The sequence below is a fragment of the Plasmodium vinckei genome, assembly GCF_900681995.1.
Source record: "Plasmodium vinckei vinckei genome assembly, chromosome: PVVCY_12".
NCBI lineage: Eukaryota > Apicomplexa > Aconoidasida > Haemosporida > Plasmodiidae > Plasmodium > Plasmodium vinckei.
The window spans coordinates 1283328-1305219 of record NC_051304.1 but is presented as its reverse complement, the minus strand read 5'-3'; the positions used below and the strand labels follow the sequence as shown (position 1 = coordinate 1305219).

General features: G+C 22.4%; 8 protein-coding genes across 8 annotated transcripts; 5 read left to right on the top strand and 3 right to left on the bottom strand.

Annotated features, from left to right (window-relative positions):
- Positions 1-226: 226 nt before the first annotated feature.
- PVVCY_1203620 (bis(5'-nucleosyl)-tetraphosphatase [asymmetrical], putative) lies at positions 227-1268 on the top strand (the record flags this gene model as incomplete). The annotated part of the gene is made up of 5 exons (XM_008625371.2): positions 227-231; positions 484-629; positions 735-838; positions 938-1047; positions 1160-1268. 5 exons carry the CDS (start codon positions 227-229, stop codon positions 1266-1268), a joined length of 474 nt encoding a protein of 157 aa, XP_008623593.2.
- Positions 1269-2054: 786 nt separating this feature from the next.
- PVVCY_1203610 (conserved Plasmodium protein, unknown function) lies at positions 2055-2993 on the top strand (the record flags this gene model as incomplete). Its single annotated transcript, XM_008625370.1, has 1 exon — positions 2055-2993. The coding sequence occupies one exon, from the start codon at positions 2055-2057 to the stop codon at positions 2991-2993; it is 939 nt and encodes a 312-aa protein (XP_008623592.1).
- Positions 2994-3422: 429 nt separating this feature from the next.
- PVVCY_1203600 (U6 snRNA-associated Sm-like protein LSm2, putative) lies at positions 3423-4215 on the bottom strand (the record flags this gene model as incomplete). The annotated part of the gene is made up of 3 exons (XM_037634675.1): positions 3423-3569; positions 3825-3989; positions 4213-4215. The coding sequence occupies 3 exons, from the start codon at positions 4213-4215 to the stop codon at positions 3423-3425; spliced, it is 315 nt and encodes a 104-aa protein (XP_037490737.1).
- A 777-nt stretch (positions 4216-4992) lies between these two features.
- PVVCY_1203590 (conserved Plasmodium protein, unknown function) lies at positions 4993-6771 on the top strand (the record flags this gene model as incomplete). The annotated part of the gene is made up of 1 exon (XM_008625369.1): positions 4993-6771. One exon carries the CDS (start codon positions 4993-4995, stop codon positions 6769-6771), a length of 1779 nt encoding a protein of 592 aa, XP_008623591.1.
- Positions 6772-7492: 721 nt separating this feature from the next.
- Positions 7493-10066, bottom strand: PVVCY_1203580 (protein phosphatase PPM9, putative; the record flags this gene model as incomplete). The annotated part of the gene is made up of 6 exons (XM_008625368.2): positions 7493-7528; positions 7650-7739; positions 7833-8080; positions 8236-8299; positions 8437-8562; positions 8723-10066. 6 exons carry the CDS (start codon positions 10064-10066, stop codon positions 7493-7495), a joined length of 1908 nt encoding a protein of 635 aa, XP_008623590.2.
- A 1534-nt stretch (positions 10067-11600) lies between these two features.
- Positions 11601-12724, bottom strand: PVVCY_1203570 (40S ribosomal protein S9, putative; the record flags this gene model as incomplete). The annotated part of the gene is made up of 3 exons (XM_008625367.1): positions 11601-12039; positions 12204-12271; positions 12662-12724. The coding sequence occupies 3 exons, from the start codon at positions 12722-12724 to the stop codon at positions 11601-11603; spliced, it is 570 nt and encodes a 189-aa protein (XP_008623589.1).
- A 1420-nt stretch (positions 12725-14144) lies between these two features.
- Positions 14145-15473, top strand: PVVCY_1203560 (conserved Plasmodium protein, unknown function; the record flags this gene model as incomplete). Its single annotated transcript, XM_008625366.1, has 1 exon — positions 14145-15473. One exon carries the CDS (start codon positions 14145-14147, stop codon positions 15471-15473), a length of 1329 nt encoding a protein of 442 aa, XP_008623588.1.
- A 3305-nt stretch (positions 15474-18778) lies between these two features.
- On the top strand, positions 18779-21256 carry PVVCY_1203550 (EELM2 domain-containing protein, putative; the record flags this gene model as incomplete). Its single annotated transcript, XM_008625365.2, has 2 exons — positions 18779-20507; positions 20637-21256. The coding sequence occupies 2 exons, from the start codon at positions 18779-18781 to the stop codon at positions 21254-21256; spliced, it is 2349 nt and encodes a 782-aa protein (XP_008623587.2).
- Positions 21257-21892: the final 636 nt, after the last annotated feature.

Here is a 21892-nt window from a genome sequence, read left to right as displayed (position 1 = left end):
TATTTTTTTGTTCATGCTAAATTTATTTTTGGAACTTTTATTTTATAACTTAAGAGGAATATAAAAAGAATTATTCAAAAATTTTATCATAAAAAAAAAGAAAAAAATATATATATAAAATAATTCCATTTTTTATGTCCTTTTAATTTGATTTTTTTAAATTATAAAATATTACAATCTCAAATAATTAAAGGATTTCACTATTTAGCTAGTTTATCATAACAAAATGAGGTACTACAAAAATTTTTAAAGAATATATCAACTTTGGAAATAATGCTTAGTCTATCAATATTTATGCTTGCGAAAAAAAGTCACAATTTGCATGCATACATATGTAGATAAATAGATATGAAGTTTAAGACGGGAATGATTTATAATATTAAGCATGCTTAGTGACTTTAAAAATACTAAACAAATTTACAAACCTTCAAATGTTAAAATTTAGTGTAGTAAAAACATGAACAATTTTGTTATTTTTTGTAGTGGAGATATTACAAGAGCTTATGGAATTTTACTATGCCGAGTCTTAGGAAATATTGGAATAAATACCACAAATAATATAATGAAAAATATAGAATTTTTATTTTTAAAGGCATCCTATGGAACTAATCATTGGACTCCCCCTAAAGGTACCCCACACAACATCAAAATATGTTTACTATGTTTTGTATTTTGTAAATTTTACTTTATTTTATGTATCATAATATTTCATGTCTTTATTTTTAAACCTATAGGATTAGTTGAAGAAAACGAAGAAGGCTTAACTACTGCAGTTAGAGAGACAGCTGAAGAAACGGGACTAAATAAGGACAAATACAAACTCTTAAACTTTGAACAAGTATTAACTTTATTTCAACAAAATTAACACTAATAATATACATATATAATAACCCCTATATTTTTATATATGTAATATTTATTCTTATTTTTTGTACAGACTTTAAAATATTTGGTTAATGGGAAACCAAAAGAAACAACATATTATTTAGCTATTTTATTAAACAAAGATGAAAACATAATTTTGTCTGATGAGCACACAGATTATAGGTATGTATTTTTTAATGAACATGCTAATAAAATTAGAAAAATATTTCAACATAAATATGGTTACTGTTATTTTTAATTTTCCTCATTTTTTCTCCTTTTTTAATTTTGACAGCTGGATAAAAAGTGAGCAATCAAGTGACTATTCTCTTTCACCATCCTTACACGATTTAATGATAAATGCTGAAGAATATTTAGCAAATAATTCAAACCTTATACAATAAAAAATAAAATATTATGATTTGTTAATATACTTTTTTGACAGTATAATTTGTTATATGCTTTAACCTTTGAATATATACAAATTTGTAAACTTACATACTTTTGTGTGCATACCCACATTTAGTTCATATGTTTATTTTGATAGTTAAAAAACTTATTTGAAACTTTTATATTTTTATAATAAAATAAATAAAAATGTAACTTATAATATTCCATTCTTTATTTTAAGTTTGTTTTTTTTTAAAAAAATTAAATACATATAGTATTACACACGCTAGGATGTATAAAAATGAATAACCCATAATTTTACTTTCAATGTTTCTCTGTTCATTTTGATTGTATATAATGTGAAAAATGATAAAAGTAAAGAATTGTAAGAATGAAGCTTGGGATTATTTTTGTTTTGCTAAAACAAATACATAAATTGCACAAAAATTGTTTATAACTTATTCACAGGTCGCCATAAAAACTTAAGGAAAAATATATCATTTTAAAAATACTTTAATTGTTATTTCATTTGGTTATAAAACCATTTTAATCATTTTTTTTTTCATTTTTTTTTCATTTATTATACAATTTTTTAAATACATTTTTTATACAAATTTATTATGACTTATGTACACATAAAGGGATTTAAAACAAATTGATTTAAACGGAAATAAGAACTAAAAAATAATATACCAATTCATACTTATACATATTATATATGCGAAATATTTAGCTTGCTTCATATTAATACAAAATAGTAAAGGTACTATCCAATTTTTCACTTTTAAAGGAGAGAAAAAATGAAGGGAATTTGTGTAAATACGCAAGCTATCAAAAGAATAAATACTAATTGGCAGAATAAGGGAATAAGCACACATGTGAAAGCATTATTATGGGATACCACACCTTTAAAATATAAAAATATATACAATACAAATTTAAAAACAAAAAATTTCACAAACTTAATAAAGAAAAATGAATATAATACATATAAAAATCGAGGGTATAATTATGGATACTACAATAATAATGGCCATAATTATATGAGCATGAATAATAATGACAATACTCCAAATAATATGCCTAACTATGGAAATAATGGAGGTAATTACCCAAATCCTAAGTATGACTCATCAAATAATTTTTATCAATCAAAATATAATACTAATACAAATAATGAAAATACAGACAATAATATAACATACCAATATTATAGTATTTTTGGAAGTACAGCTATGTGCTTAATAAAACCTGTATTCCCAGATTGTATTGTTAATAAAAATAAATCAACTATATATGGTAAAGGAGGACTTCAATTTGTATTTATGAAAAGGCAAAGTAATTGTAATCGATATGACAAAAATAATAAAATGAATATTTTTCTTAAAATTAATAATCTATCAAATATGTTACTTTTAACAGATATTGAAAATTTAACATCACCAATAACTATTAAAGGAAGTAATAATAATTATTTAATTATTGATAGACATGCAAATAAAAATGATCATATTGTTATAAAATATAAATATAATCCATCCAATACTACCGAAAACAATAATTTTAATGATATAAATAATATAGATATGGAAGTTAATGAAAATGCTAATATAAATGAAGATCAAAAAAATAATTATGAAGAATTACATGTTAGTTGTTCATTTTCAGAGTTTTTATTTCTTCAAAAAGCTACTAATTTATTACTTCCCCAACTTATAGGATGGACTAAACATAATTAAAAGACCGATTTTTTGTAATATATTTTTTTTTTGACATTTTTTTTATGCTTTTAAAATTACTATATTATTTTTTTTTTATGATTTTATATACTGTGTTTGCATACACACAATTATATGACAACAAGAGTTGTCATTTATAACCATATTATTACCCAAAAAATTACTAATAAAAAAAAAAATTATTAATTTTTTTATTTTTCAAGTTCTTTGTAATTTAAAACAAATGTGTGCAACATAATGCTGCAAAAATAAAGCCAAAAAAATAGTTTTTATAAAAGCTGGTGAAAATCGTCCGGCTTTTTAATTCGATTTGGTTTCTCTTGTCTTTATTCTTTGACACAGTTTATTATATATGCAATTTGAAAAAAAATTAATTCCATCATTTTCATTATACATGATGTATCATAACTGGCTTCGGTTTATTATGCCCTACTTTGAGTTATTTTTTTCCTTGTCTGAAATCATTTTTGCTTCCTGTCTACACATGTGACGCAATTTTTCAATGTTAACTTCATTCGATGGCAAAAACACGTACCTCACCACTGACCCTCTTACAAAACATGATTTAATGGATAACTAAAAAAAATATAAATAGTAAATAATTTTTATGACTTGAATTGGCTTTACTTATTATCATTACAAACATGAAAAATAGTCAAATTAACCATTAAATATATTCATATTATTAAATTTTAAATTGGTTAATGTGAAATAAAATTATAGCAAATATTATGAACGTTCATAAAATAAATAATATTCGTTGGGATATATAAAAGTATAATCTTTTATTTTATTTCTATTTTTTTTTGGCAAAATAAATGTAAAACTTACTAAATGTGGATATTTCTCCGGATTATTAACTGATATATTTGTTAATTTGATGTTTAGATATTGATCTACTGAATGTAACACCCCTGATATTTGTAAGTCATTTTTTAATTCAATGGTTATATGTTGGTTTTTTTCAGCTAGTTGTTGAAAAAACGTAAAAAAAAGCTGAACAGTTAATAAAAAATATGTACATATAAATATAGAAATGAATATCATGTATATTATTCATGCAAATATAAATATGCGTGTGCATATTATATGAAGATATTATTCTCCTCTCTTCCAATATTTAATATCACACGTAAAGTTACAAGAATGAAAGTTATTGTAAGCACATATCATGTTTTTTATAGATAATTAAAAAATAGTATTGGATTTGTCATCTTACCATTTTTTACTGATTTTACGGAATTAATAATTTACTGATTTATAAAAGTAAAGAAAAGGTTACTAAAAAAATAATAACTTAGTATAATACTTGTTTATAGGTTTATTTATATATCTGTAATGTTTTACAATTTATTTTTCGAATTCATTGGTTTATCTTTTGTTGATTTATTTGTGTATCCTTGATCGTGGGACTATGAAATAACACCCATATATTAAAACTTATGGTTATTCTTTAAAATTTGTTTAGTAATAATTTTTAAAAAAACGAAAAAAAAATTAATAAAAGTTTATATTTCTAATATAAATGTTTGCTATAAATTTTATAAAATAAAGCTCTAAAAAAAAATATATTATATATATGTATACAATATAATAGAGGGGAATTATTGGTAATGCCCATATACATGCGTAATATAATTGGGTTTATCCAAAAAGAATTATAATAAAAATATTACGCAATACAATTAAATAGATATGTATATATGCATAAATATATAGAAAGATAGAAATAAATAATATTATATCATACAAATTTTTTAATTAATAAAAAGCATGCATAATTTATATAGAGATAGATTTTTCGAAAAATCTGGTAAATAGTTTACTGCTTGTAAAAACATACTCTATATTTATCAAGTGGTGAATATACCTTGAGAACTGTGTGTATATAATATCGCTTTAACATTCAATGGAAAACTATTATGCTCGATATAGATATACATATTTATGCACATATTTATATAGCTTGAAAAATAAGAATATTTTAGTATATTAAAAAATGAAAACAAATGAAGAGGAAACAAACAATCATGTAGATAACAAAAATGGAAAGGAAGATAATATATTTGAAAACAAGTTTAATGATATAAATTTAAAGTTAGAAGCTTATGGAGAAGGAGATTACAGATTGTTGAGATATTTACCTGATGGATCATTAGCTTTTGAAGAAGTACCAAATGAAGAAACTAAAAATAAACAACATTTACAACAATATGCACAAATGTTATGTTCAGAAATGGAAAGATATAAAATAGAAAATAGTAATGATTTAAATTTGAAAAATAATAGTGAATGGAATAAAGGAGAAGAATATAGAATATTAGTTGAAAATGAATTAAAAGAAATTATGATATTATTTGATATGATATTAGGTACATTAAATTATGATAAAGGAACAAAATATTTATCTTTAAATAAATGTAATTATTATAGAGATCCAGAAGAAAATAAACAAGATATATGTATTTCTGTAACTAATAGAATTGAAATATTAGAAAAATTAAAAAAATTATGTGAAAATGAAAGAATACAATTAAATTCTATAAATGGTATAATTGCTCAAAAATATTATTTATTTTTTATTAACCAATTAATAAAACATTGGAGAATTTTATATACAAAATATTCTGAAATTGATTATATGCAAATAGATAGTAATTTTCCATATTGTACTGAATTTTCAGTTGAATTTTTTTTTTTACCGTCTATTTTTTGGAAAATCTCAAAAAACCCCATATTTTTATTATGGCCTCCATATCCTTCATTTTCTCCTTTTAAATCTCAATACGCACACATTACCTTTTCAATTAAAAATTTAACAGAAGAAAATGGAGAAGATAAAGAGGAGGGAATTGAGGAAAATGCAGATACATACTTAGAGAGTAACCCCATTTTTGAAAACATTACAGAGGAAGAAATGAATATGTTCCGTTTATTGGATAACAAAAGTAATGTTTCAATTCAGTTTGAAGGAATATCTGCACACTTAATTGAAAATAATTGTCATATACAATTTTATTTACACCCTTTAAATGTTAAATTAAAAGGAAAAAAAAAATTAAAAAAAATTATAAGTATAGACCAAAATAATATTACAACAATACCTGAAAATATTATATTCAAACAAGCTAAAAATGTTCATGAAAAATTAACAAAAGCCCAATGGATATTAATTGATAAATCTATTTTTTGTATTTTAGCTGAACAAGCAAATAATTTAAAAGATAAAAATAATGAAATTTTAATAAATCTTGATAATGTAGAACAAAATATTAATCGCAATATTAAAATACATTGTACACAAATAAATCATAAATCAATCGATTTTTTTATTAATAATATTTCTATACCATCTTCTTCTAAAAAAAACATTAAAGTCGATTTCTCTTTTAGTATTACATATGAAGCTAGTGATACTACTAATGAATGTGGACACAGTCAAACATACGATAGTGATAATAATAATAAAATAATGGAATACTCCGATGAAGAAATATTTGAAGATGAGAATATGGAAAAACAAGGAATTCCTGCAGAAGATATTATTGATAATGAACTAATTCAAATAGTTTTAAATTTAGCACTTTCAAAAATACGAGACTTATTTATTTGTGCATGGAAATATTTCTCTTTTGAAATGCCATACTATTCTTCTGATATACATCCCATGGTATATCAAGATATATTTCCAAATTCTCATTCAGACACATTATTTACAACCTTTTTTTCATGGTTTATTATAGCGTTGGAAAAATATTTGAGGGTATATAAAAACTGAAAAAAAAGCTAGTCATACACAATATTTTGATAAACCTACTTATTAATATGGTTGACAAATACTATTTTTTAAACCCCAATTAATAAGTATAACCTCAGAATAATTAACCAAAAAAATGTCATTAAAATTTTCAATAATTAATATAATGTGTTAGAGAATATTCGTCGTTGCACACACTTTTGAAGGCATAACATGTTTTACATTTTTTAATAAAACATGAAAAATTGTAAAAAAAATTTATACTTTTTTTAACTAATCAACCCATTTAATGATCTCAAATAATGTCTATTTTTTTAAGTTACACTATTTATTCTTTTATTTTGAAAATGCATATTTTATTTTTTAAGTATTACAAAATTAGCTATACCTATCCCATTTTGTTTTTTTGTAAAACATTTTTTTTTGTCTTTTTTTTTATTTTTGAATATTCTCAAATGGTAATATTAAATTCCTTTTAAAAAGTTTTAATTAATGAATTTAAAAAGACAATAAAAATTAAATAAAAGTCAAGAAAGGCACAAAAATCTATGTATAATAAAATGTCAACTTAAAAAGGTAAAATTTATTTTATAAAAAAATTCGGGAAATATTTGGTTGCACACCACATTATATGCATAATAATATTTATGTCATAGGTAAAATATATTTTTAATTTTAAATTAAAAATAGAAAGAAAGTATATATATGTAATATCCCTTTATATTCTATATCTATGATATGTTTAAAAAAGTTTTAAAAGCATAGCAGTTAAATTGTCCTGAAATAGAGAAAAAATATAAGCCAAATCATAAATGTGTAAACAATATACCTTTATGATACTATTTAATTATCAGATTAAACAATATAATAAACAAAATTTATTTTAATGAAATGCATACCTGACTTCCATAAGCATATGCTGTTTTTATAATTTCACTACAAGCCTTGTCTGGGTCGTTCTGGTATTTTTGTATAATTTGTGTAACATCCTTATATAATAAAAAAAAAATGAAAAAACAAATTAAAATAATGTAAGTATGTCTACATATATAGTTTAAAAATAATAATATTTTTTTTCTTACCTTATTTGATAGAGTATCCCATACACCATCACAAGCCATAATAACAAAATGATAATTCATCTCATCAGACGATAAATATAAATTACTATCTTTAAAATAATCTTCATATATTTCATTATTATTTCCTGGTTCAGTATTATTCTTATTTTTATTTATACTACTATCATATATTTCTTTACATACAACATCAGGCATAGCTGATATAACATTGTTATGTTTGAAGTCCTTATCCCCTATTGCTCTCGAAACTTAAAAAAAAAAATAATTAAAAATTTTTATCAATCATGTAAAATATCTTAGCTTGGGCTCAAATTACGACTTCATTAGTCATGCTATACAACGTTTACTCATTTGTTTATTAATATTATATATTGCCATTTTTTAGAAAATTAAAATTATATACCTGCTAAATATACTTCGTCTTTGAAAGATAATCTTTCGAGTAAACTTGGCTTTTCAGCGCTACTCTGCAAATTTTTTAACAAAGCATATAACAAACATATTATATATGGAAAAAAATATAAGCTACTTTATATATTACATGAAAAATAAAAAAACGTATTAGCAAACACATTAGCATTTATTTCAGTATCTTTTTTACTACCTTCTTTGTGTTTGCCTTCACCCTATACACATTTTGGAGACAAACAACATCCCCACCCATTTTTTTTATTCTCTCTTTTTCCTTTGGGTCATTAGGCTTATGGTCATGGGAAAGGGGCTCGTGTTTCTTTGGGCCAAATATGTAAAGAAAAAAAGGAAGAAAAAACAAGAAAAAGTAAGAAAAAGCAAGAAAAAGCAAGAAAAAGTAAGAAAAAGCAAGAAAAAGCAAGAAAATTTTCTGCCATTTTAAATAGAAAGAAGATGAAATAAAGTGGGAAATTCCTTACCAATACATTGTTTATGTTGACAATTCCAAGAGCTCTACAATCTCCCAAGTTAGCTACATACATTTTATTTTTGAAAATAATTAAAGAAATAATTGTACATCCATGATTTGGAAATTTTGAAGCTTTTAAAAATTGTTCATCTGTTTTCAAAAAAGCTAATTTTAAACATTCTATAATTTCATCATCTGATAATTCATCTAAATATTTATAATTTTCTTCTTTACTATGTTTAGTATTATTTATTTTGAAATCATTTGGTTTGTTTTCAAAACCTTCTTCATGTTTTATATCATTTTCAATACCTTCACATTTATTAATATGCTCAGGATTTTCATTGTTGTTATTAACTTCTGAATCGATATTTTCAGCATTGATGTCATTCTTACATATCTTTATATTTTTCAAATTATTTTTATTGTCATATTTTCTTTTTTTTACAGTTTCTTCGTCATCTATATTATCGTTAGAACGTTTGTTTTTATGTTTGTTCCCGATGTCTTCTTTATTAATGTCGCTACCATCTAAAGCATCATTAGTTTGAGAAGTTTGAACTACATCACTTCTCTCTTGTTTGTTTTCATTTTCTGGATCGCATTCTAAGCATGAACTTGCACTGTTACTATTCATGTTATCACTATTTAAAAGGTCGATTTTTTTCTTTACAATTTGATCAGAAGTACTATCGATGGGATCTTCTTTATTTTCATTTTTTGGAGACCCACTTTTGTTTTCTACATTTTGCTGGTTGTAAAAAAAATAAATAATATTTATTATTATATGTGTAAGACAATATTCACATGCTTTTATTCCTCTATGACCATCAAAAATCGAAAAAAAATAAAAAGGATTTATTTTATAAAAAAATAAAGTTTTATAATCATTTGGATCTATATATTTAGTTAAATCAGTAACTACTATAAATCTATCTTCTTGTTTTTGTCTTCTTCCTTGCATAGTTTTTGTATAGCTAGCTAATTTTATTTTTTTGGGAGAATTATTAAAAAAAAAATATGAAATAAATTCGGTATTTTCAAATGTACATACATATAAAAAAAAATTCTGATCATTAAATAAAGTAAGATTATTATTTTTATCATAAAAATAGTAACCCTTTAATAAGGTATGATAATATAAATAAGTTTTTCGGTTAAATAGCCATTCATATGTATACATTTCCCATACACCAACTGTTATCAAATAGCTAATGATATTATTTATACTTTTATATCCCTTTATATCCTTAAATGTGGTTGCATTGTTTTTCTCATAATTTTCCGTTTCATTGTTTTTCTCATAATTTTCCATTCCATTATTTTCCTCATAATTTTCTTTGGCTGCATTCATAATATGTGAAGGGCTTCCCTAAATTTTTATTTCTTATCTACGTATGTCTGTCAATATTTATTTGCACACGGCTTTGCCAATAAGAAAAATTGCAAGATATGGAGAAAAAGAATACCTTAATTTGTGTGTTACTCTTACAAAAAATCGACAACTAATAATGCATGTATATATAGACCATCACTAGTTGGCATATGCACATGCAAAATGTTTCTCTCGTCAATCTTTAAATTATGCTTATACCTATTTAATAAGATATTGCATAAACAACTGTGAATGTGTATACCTAATTTTGTATTAAGGCATATATCTTATATTTATGTCATAATATATTTTTATACATACTTTATTTATTCTACTATATATTTTTTAATTCCATTTTTTTCTTCATTCCCCTAACAATTATTTTCTATCCCATACCTTGACTTATTTTGATATATTATTTATATGAAAATAAATAAAATTAAAAAAAATATAATAAAAAAAATTAATATAGAAATAAAAAAATATACTATAAAAAAAAAAAAAAAAAGAGAGCTTGTATTTTTTTTTCCCGAAATAATTATAACATATATTAGCATCACCATATAATTTAAACGACCACCTCAAAAAAAAAATATACGATATATTTATAAGACGCAAATAAACAAGTTCAATTAAATAATTTATTTTATGTAACTATAATTATTTATTATATTTTTTTAAATTTAATTTATTCAAACTGATCATTAATATATAACTATATTAACACACCACAAAAACAAAAAAATGTTTAATATGTAAATCCAACTTTTCTCTATACCATTTTAAAAATAAGAACCAAATAAAATTATTCAAATATTAGGAAGTATTACATTTCATGCTTTACTAAAATCTACATATATCGATTTTACTGATTTTTTTTTCAAAGTAAAATATAACAATGTGTAGTATATTTTTTTAATTTAATTGGTGAGAAGTTAAAAAACCAGGCGATATAAACAAACCATAAATATATACCTATGCCTGCTTTTTATTTTCATTGTGTAAAAATAATTAATAGTTAAAATGCAGATCAAGCTTTTTATTTCCCTTTCATACAAACATAAGCATTGAAAAATCTTATCATAAATACGTGCCAATGTGTGGCACTAAGAAAATGGGGACTTATTTTTTTTTAAATATAATTTTACTCTTATTTATTACTTATAATTAAAAATTGTTTATTATTCACTGCAAAATTATGTTAATTAAAAAATAAATAAACATATATACGTATATGTTTGTGTGCACATATAGTATCAATAAATATCCCATTTAATGTAACAAGGCCAATCATTGGCAAACTAATAATTATACAGACATATATCTAAATATACATATTTCAATAAAGTTGTTAATTTATATATTCACTTTTTCACATATATGATGATACTGAAATATAGTGCATTGCCACATATACGTAAATAATAACATACAAGGAACAGCATAATAACAAAATATTCTACACGATTTGTTCATGATATATATATATATGTGTGTGTAAATGTGCTTGTTATTAATTATCATCTCCTTCAGCTTTTTCTTTTTGGTTTCTTAATGTTTTTCTCTTAACTCTACCAGGTCTAGATCCACCAAATGGTGAAGCTGTTGCAAAATCAATATGTTTTTCTGAATCAATACGAACTAGAAATGATGGAATATCAACCATTTGTTTACCAACACGAATATGTCGTTGTCTTATTAATACTCTAGCATGATGTACTGATTTTGCTAAACCTAATTTAAATACTTTTGTTTGCAATCTTCTTTCTAATAATTTAGGTAAAGTTAATCCTAAAACATAATCTAATTTTTCTTCATTCTCACCAAGTAAACCTTGACGAACCATTCTTCTTAATAAGGCTTCACCTTGAAATATTCTTTTTGGGCTTTTTTCATCTAATGTTAATAAATATCTGGCTGCGGATCTTATCTTTGCTAACAAGTATTGCACTCTGCATGACAAGAAGTGGAAAAATAAATTAAAGCAATGTGAAAAAACAATATAGCAATGTGAAAAAACAATATAGCAATATGAAAAAACAATATAGCATGCACCGACAGAGTCGATATTACTAATATGCATATATTTCCCATTTGTTGATGAAAAAATTATTACCTCCATATTTCTCTCTTGTTTTTTAAACCATATTCTCCAATTAATTTTAATTCTTGATCTAAACGTTCCTATAAATCGAAAAAAAATGAAAAAATTTATAGTTTTAAAATAGGGATAAAAATTGTATACCCTCAATAGGCTATATATATATATATAAGCATGCATTTGTTTTCCGTAATTATATATTGTTAACATTTTATAGTTTTATAAAAAGTTGATCGTCAAATATGTGGGTACCAAAGGGAACCCCAACAAGAATAGGAAAGTATAAATACAGGCGTACATACCTAAGTAGGTAATACGAATATAATGAGTGTAAGGAAAGTAGGCATACATCCATACCTTCCCTTACTCAACTCGTTCTTTACTTCCTTATTTTGTTGTTCATATTTTTTACTTTTATTTCAGTTTTTTTTTATTTATATTTTTTTTTTTCATTTTTATTTTTTTTTGTTTACCTTTTCAAAGGGACGCTTTGGATTCCTTGCAGTTTTTGAATAGTTTCTATAGCTTTTTCCCATTTTTATTTAATTTCTTAAAATCGTTTAAATTTTTTTTAAAATTTTTAATGTAAAAAAATATGCTTTTTAAACAGTTATTTTTTTCCCTATTTTATTATTTTTTTTTTTTTTTTTTAAATATTGTATATAAATTATTAACGATTTTTTTTTTGAATATTTTTTGTTGAAAATTGGAATATAATATATGCTCCTTTTTCTTTGTGCTTAAAATGTATAGCATATAATTTTATAATATTAAAGTGCTAACATAGAATGTATTTTACATATTAAAAATGCCTATATAAAGTTGTATGCATATTTAAACATTTGGATTTCTTAATCATATATATAACACAAGTTTTTTATTATAATGGGAAAAATATGGTGCCATATATATTATAATATTAGTTTCAAAAATAAGAAAAAAGTTTAATTATTTTTATGCATATATAGAGGAAAAACTAAGGAAAAATATAGAGGGATCGCCATAATAATATATATGCATAATATATATACTCATAGGTAAAAAAAATTAATCCAAGGGGGGCAGGGCCATAATATCTCTATAGTACCATAATAATAGTGCGTAACTCAATGTAGCAAAATGGAAATAAAAAACATTATATATAAAAAAATAAATAAACAAATAATATAATAAAAATAACCGCAGACAATTGCCCTCAATAAAAACAAGGCTTTATTGTATATTTTATTACATTTTTATAAATATAACTGGAAAATACAAATTTGTTAATTATTTGTAAAAAAATTCTTTTTTGTTACAAAATAAATTTAATTAAAAAAAAATAAACAAAACAAATGTTATAGTTTGTTTATTTTATTATTTTTTCCTAAATAAATATTTCTCTTAAATATAAGGTTAATTTTTTCCTCCCTTTTGATCACTCTAAATATATGTTGTGTAATTCGGTATAATATTCCTTTCTTGTATGCCATAAAAAAAAGTAAAAAAAAAATATAAGGTATATTTATACATATAAAATAAAGGTTAAATAAATATTTATATATATATTTGTTTTTATTTTAATGTATTATTTTTTAAAACAAATGTTTGTTCAATCATATTTACCCTTTAAGCCTTTTATATATGGCTAAATTATGAAATAATCATTTTATTAAGGTAAAAAAAAAAATACTAAGAATGGGAAATAATAATCTGGGTATAAAAATATGGGTAGCCAATATTCACTTATATAATTCTTTAAAATATATTTGTTAATTTTATAAAAAAAAAAAAAAAAAAAAAAATCAATAAACTTAATAAAATTAGCTAGCTGTGTTAATAAATAATGAACAAAACTATGAAAAGGAAAATTACCTTAATCAAATAAATAAACAACCAACATATATATAATCATTATAATACATATTTAAAACGATATTTTAGACAAAATAAAACGAAAAAAAAGAGAATGCTGCTATGATTTTGTATTTGTATAAAAGCTTTTTTTTTTTTGTTTTTTTTGTGTGTAATATAAAACTAACAAAAAGCTTGTCACAAAATAGGCACAATCAAAAAATACAACCACTAATACAAAATGGGAAAAGAACAAATAATATATATGAAATATCCCGTAAAAGAAATAAATTACCAACACAAAATAAGTTATTATTTATAAAAAATGACAAAATTAAAAATACATTTCATAAATTTTTAAATAATAAAAATGATGTTATTACAAAATTATTTAATATATTTTATCCAACAAGTTATAATTATCAATTTATAGAAAATGAAAATGCTGAATTAGAAGATACACCACCGACCTGGCTAATAATCCCTAGCAATAAATTTAACACATTCTTAGACAGCTATATATTTAATATAATTCAATCAGAAAAATCAACTCCTATCACAAACAATATTAAAAAATCCAGGGCTTTTCACCATTCTGAAAGTATTGAAAGTACTAACAATAAGTCACAAAAAAATATTTTGACTCCTGATATACACACAAAATTAGAAAACTATGTTAGCAATCAATTGATAAAATTAGCAAGTGAAATTTTAAATATGGAAAATGAACTAAAAAAAAGAGAAAAAGACAAACTTGAAAATAAAAATAGTAGTAATAATATTAAAGAATATATTAAATGGGATTTTTATTTAAGCAAAAAAGATAAGCCATTAAAATGTTTTGTTTATTTAGACGTCCCTGATGGTACTGTAATGGTTAAACCACGAGAAATGGATGAAAATAATTTCTTAATTTCTATAAGCGCATTAAATGATATAAAAAGAAATAATCAAGATATATTAAAAAATATTTTTTTTAAAAAATTTAATATAACTTTTGATCATATTTATAATAATTGTAGCTTTTTTACACTTATTGTAAATAAAATTATTAACAAGCAATATATTATTGATACATTTACCTTAACATCATTATTATCTTCATTTTATTTAACAAGAAATTTTTTTTATGAAGCTTTTTTACAATTATTAAGTAGTGAACTAATATGGCATCCATATGTATATAATATATGGTGTAATATATATCATACTACTTTACCACTTAAATTATTTATAGTTAAACAAGCATATTCATATTCCAATATATTATTTAATTATATATCCCAGCATGTACGATCAAGATTAATTAAGTTGGAAACGAAATTAATTAATAATTCCTTAAAAAAAAAAATATTAATGGACACAATCAAAGATAATTATTATGACAAAAAGGTATATACTATAGCAACCGATAGTTCTGATAAATATGAAGACGAGTTTTATTATATTTAGCACGGGCTTTTTTGCTCGCTATCCAAGTAGCATATATATATGTATGTGCATTAGCCTATAATCCTTTACACTTTATTTTTTGGTCTCATTTTGGGGTATTTCCCTGCAAATACCCTTTTTATAATTCCCTTTTTTTTCGTTTTTTAAATGTCTATTTTTAGTATATTTCCCTTTTCACTAGTGGGCATATTATTTTATTATTATTTTAAACATTATTTTTTAATTTTTTTAAAAAATTTTTTTTTTTAATTTTTTACTATTTTTGGTAAACTTAAAAAATAATTTATTATGCAATTTGAAAAGCTAAATAAATATATTAAATAATGTGAATGTAGTAAATATTTTTCCTACACATTTATAAGTTAGGTCATAAAAATAAATAGCCATATTGAGCCATTCTATAATATACTTTTTAAATAGACAAAAAAAAAAATATAAATATTTAAAGGTCTTATTCCATAAATTATTTAATATATAAACCTAATAAATTTATATTAATATAAATAAGTTTGCATATTTATATATATTACCAAGTGTGATATTTTTTTGGTTGCAGCTATTAAAACCCATGCTTTAAAAAAATAATATTATTAATAGTTTAATAGCTTTATGGCGCATTAGTTTTTTTTTCTTATTTTTTTTTCTTATTTTTTTTTGCTTATTTTTTTTTGCTTATTTTTTTGCTTATTTTTTTGCTTAGTTTTTTGCTTAGTTTTCATTTCTTAACTTTGCAAATACGGTGAGCTTATTCATAACAGCTTATACATATACACTAGCACAAGGACGAAATTTATAATTAATATAAAATGCATAAAATTTTTTAGTTTTTTTTTCAATTGTTACTATAGTGTATTATCATACATTTTAAGAATTATTTTTTCCTTTGTGAAAATATATGTTTTTTTTTATAGTTTTCTATTTTTCCATAGTTATATTCTTAATGGTTAACTTATTTTCTCGACATATATGCATAATATCGGATTACCTCATCTATTTTTTATTTCTTTCTATTCTTTTTTACATTTCTTATAAATATTAATGTTTATTACATACATGTGTGTAAAAAAAAAATTAATAATATTTTTCTTTTTTTTTATCTTTTACTAATATAGTACGACCTTTTCGTATTTGGTTAATTAATACGGCTAGTTCTTTGTTTGACTTTATATGCATGTATTCTCAAAAGGACTTAAATATAATATATAAGTAAATATATATATTTCACATGCTTTATTTTCAATTATTATATACGTGTGTTTTTAATACACCCTATGTATATATTATAGCTTGTAATGAAATGGTATTTCATATTTGGCATAGTAAATATATATAATATGCATTTTCTAAACATTTTAAATTATTTCACAATGTGCATATTTCTAATGTATATAACTCATATAGAGCTTGTGATTTTCTCTTTTCTTTTTCTTTCCTAAATATTTAACTTATTTTTTTTTAACATATTTATTAGTCATTTCCTTTCTATAATGAACAAGTGAAATTTATTCTATTATTTTGTGTTTTTCTTATATGCCTCTTTGTATTAAAGGCAACCAAAATATACAAGAACGATAATAATACATATTCATGCTACCATTCATTTATCATATTTGATATTTATTTTGTATACAATGTATTATTATTTACTACTTTTTATTATATAATTAAATATTTTATGTTAATAAAATTTTCGAAGAATGGATATGATATTTATACATATATATATTGCCTATTGATTTTAGCCGATGAATTTGTATATATAATATGCCTATTACTTATAATCCTTTATTATATATATACATACTATTTTTATGATTCGAAATACTTGCCTATTTTATATTTTATTAAGCTTGTGCATGCTATAAAATTTTACATTGATTAAATTTTATAGTAAACCACTAACACTATAAATAGAAAAATATCTTTTAATATTTAGTATATAGATAGGGTTATATATAATATATTTATTTATTAAAATAGTTTGAGTAGTAGATTCATTATAAAATATATTAATGTATGTCACTCTCTATTTTTTTTTTTTTCGCACCCCTTTTACCCCAAGCAATTTTACCTTTACTATTGCGATAACTATTACTAGCATAAAAAATATACATGTATATGCAAGGTAATTTTTATTACTCATATTTTATTTTTTGTATATAGTTACTATTCAATTATTTACATCATACTAATTATATATGTCACTTTAATTTTAATAAATTTAATTATATATATATACTATTATATACATACTTATTACTATTCTCCTATATTGGATATAAAAAACATTTCTACATGCATATATGTATATAGACAGCTATACACAAAGATAAAAAAATTATATAACATTAGCATATAGCTAATTTTATATATTTTTATATTGTTTATATATTATTTTAATAAATTTCGTCTACATATTTTTTTAACTTTTCAATTGTTTTAATAGTTTTAGTTATATTATAGGCACTTTAACTATTTCAACCACTCCAAATTATTTCAATTATTTCTTTTTATTTTATTTTTTTTTTACTATATTTTGTATCCATATTTTTTAATTATTCAATTCCATTTTTATGTATATTCAAGTATAATCAATTATTAGAGAATACTATATTTTTCAGATTATTTTATTTTTTAACCTTTACTATATATTTTTTGGGGCAGCCATTTTAGCTATCTCTCCTTTGTTTTATTTCCCCCCACATTATTTTTATTTTACTACCTTTTTTTACAATTTGTTCAAAAAAATTATAATGTTTTTTTATGTATCACATAAAAGAAAAGAGATAAAACAATTTATGTTATAATAACATCCGTTATTTTTCCCAAAGGACATATATATATATATATATTTATTTTTGAAACCGAGCATGAATTAAGAGGAGAAAAAAAAAAAACAAGCCAAATTATATCAGAACAAAAAAGAATATAAAAGGAAAAGTTTGAAATAATAATTTTCCAAATTTAAAGATGACAATTCCGTTGATTTGGATATATATTCATAAAAGTTGAAAGACAGATTTTTTTCAAAAAAATAAAATAATATATTTTGATGTTTTATTAAAAAAGAAATAAATTTACTATTAAAAATAAAAAAATTTATAACGTTAAAAAAAAATAGTATATAGTGGGTACCATTCAAACAGGTAGTAATAAAATTCGAAAACTACGCCTACTAATTATTCAACATATTTTCTTAAAAAATAAATAGACAAAAATATTATAAATAATCAGAACAATTTATGTAAAATAAATAATTGTGATAATAATAATTGCCACAAAAAAAAAAAAAAAGGAAATAAAAAATGACTGTACAACAAAAACATAAGGGAATGCTCATTTCTGATGAAGAGCCAGTAAATTCACATATATTTAGTAGTTTTTTTAATAAATTAAATAGTGCCATATTTGACAATAACAATAAAAATAACAACAATAACAATAGTAACAATGACAATAACAACGATAGTAATAATGACAATAATAACATACTAGATGACTACAAAGAAAATAAGGATGTAGGAAACAACATGGAGGATTATGAAAATGTTGAATATACAAAACGATTAAAGGAACAAAAAAAAAATAGAGATGATGCATATAAAAAACTTGCAAATGACCTTGAGTTGAGAAAATTAATAGAGAGAGCCCAAATGAAACATTCAAATCTTAACCCCTCCAGTCTTGGCACAAACAATCGTACTAATCAATATCATAGGAATGAAATGCTTAATCACAATAAACAAAGTGAAGGTATAGATAATGGCCTTCATTTAATAAAGGGTGAACAAAATGCCCTAGACAATCAAGACATATATAATAACACAACCTATATAAACAATCCAAATATTAAAGGTGGGAGATCATTACGTAATATAAATAAAAATAATACTAATTATAATATATCAGATATTGGAAATCCAAATGGTGATCATCATCGACAATTCATATCATCTCAAGAAAATAGGGGGACAAAAAGAAAAAACTCTGAAAAAATATCTATAGATAAAGAAATTTTAAGTAGATTCACTAATAGTAATCGAAATAATAATCACATTGATACAAATAATATGGGTCGTTATAATACCCGAAATAATAATGAACAAGATGATATATATTATACAAATCAAGATGAAGAAGAAAATGATTTACAAAATGAACATAACATAAATCAAAATGGTATACAAGATGAATCTACTATAAGAAATCGACTAAAAAATAATACAAAAAATAATATAAAAATACAAGCACGTAATTATATTAGAAATCAAAGCAAAAATAATGAATATATTAGCAATTCAAAAGGGAAATTTGAAAGAGAAGAAAATTATGATGAATATGAAGATGAATATAATAATAATAATGCATATGATGATAACAATAATGTAGCAAATAAAAATAGTGATATATATAATACTAGGAGATATAATAATACTCGAAGATATAATAATAATAATAATTATAATGAAGAATATGCTAATTATGTAAAAAATGAAAAAAGTGAAAATCGAAGAAGACAAGTAAATTATGATGCATATAACAATGATGATACTATGTATAACTATGATGCACAATTTATAAATGAAAATATTGTTAGAAATAAAAATGGTGAAGTAATCGGAAATGGAATACATAAAATGCCTAGTGTATCCGTGAAAAATAGAAATGATCATGACCATGTTGAAAATTCAAAATCAAATGCAAAGCAAAAAGAAAATAAAACTAAAAAAACAAAAAAAACACTTGCCAAAAATAATGCTAATTCTACAAATGTAACTAAAAATAAAAATAATGCAATCAAAAATGCTAATATTTTACAAAATGAAAGAAAACACGGCATTCATGATCATAATGATTATTCATCAAATCCTAAACATAGAGCTACTGCTGCTTCAAATGCACATCATAATACCAATAGAGGTGGCAATTATTCAAATAATGATAATTATTATTCCAATAATTATGGAACAAATACCAGAAGCTCTAATGCTAACCGTTTTAATGAAAGATACCCAGACCACGATGATGATGCAGGTATGTCTATCCATTTTGTTTGTCTTCTTATTATGTTTGTCTATTAATATTTTTTATATTCTTTTTATCTGTCTCCCTCATATCATTATTTTTTTTATTATAATTCCTACTTTTTTTTACCATTTTTAGATCAAAAAAAACGAAAAAAACGAGTCACAGAAGAGGGATCAAAAGAGAGTAACAAAATAAATATAGGAGATAGCTATCAAGTATCCAAATTGCCCAACTTTTTTTTGTGTCGATCAGAATTTATGTACAAAAGTTATGAACCAGTTGAAGAGACAAATGCTGAGCCATGCCTAACATGCTCAGGATTATCATGTCATTGTAAAGCTGGTGGAGCAATATTAGTATACTCACCTCTTATATTAGAAAGAATAAGAGAAAAATGTATGAAAAATAGAGGTTATCACAAATGTATAAAAAATGAAATTGAATTATCATCCTATATACAAGAATGTGCAAAAAATTGGAAATCAAATGTTGATGAATGGGTCCCATTTTCACCTGAATATGCATATAAATTATTACATTATGCTAATTATGATCCACATAAAGCTATAAGTATTATGAAATCTTCAGAATTTTCATTTAGAAAAATTATGGACCCACCAACTAGAAAATATCAAAATAAATGGAAACCCAAAGATAAAAGAGAAAATATATCGAAAAACCCATTCCCATCACCCTTAACCATAAGAACATATTTATCTAAACGACATCACAATAGTGGATATCACCTTCGATGATGACATTTAAAAAAAAAAAAACATACGATTAAATAGCTATACATATAATTCATACATATATGATATACTGCAGTAAGTAAATTAATTTCTATATAAAATATGTGTTATAATTGACACACATTTTTACAAACATATAGGCTTTTCAAAAATAATTAAATTGCAAAAAAAATCAAATTATTAAAAAATTCATGGCAAGAGACGAAGGAAAAAAAAAAAAAACAAATTTAATTTTATATATTAAAAAAAGTATGAATATACCCAAATTAAGGTAAACTAACTATTCACTCTTGTATATAATTTTTCAAAATGTATTACATATATATAAGTATATATATGTACATTCATTTTTACTCTTTTCTTTTCATTTTATGCTTATTATATATATTTTTTTCGTCTCCATTTGATTTATATCAATTTTTAAAATTAACATATCCTTGCATTTTTTGCAATATAAATTTCTTGATAAATTAACTTTCTCAATTATATATATTTTTATCATTTTATAATATACTTATACATACCTATTATATTGGGGAATATTTCCCCATACCCCTTTTACACATTAAACATAATCTTAAATATTGTGTTTTGGGGGGTTTGCCATTTCAATAGTTCTACACAAAATGACCAAAAAAT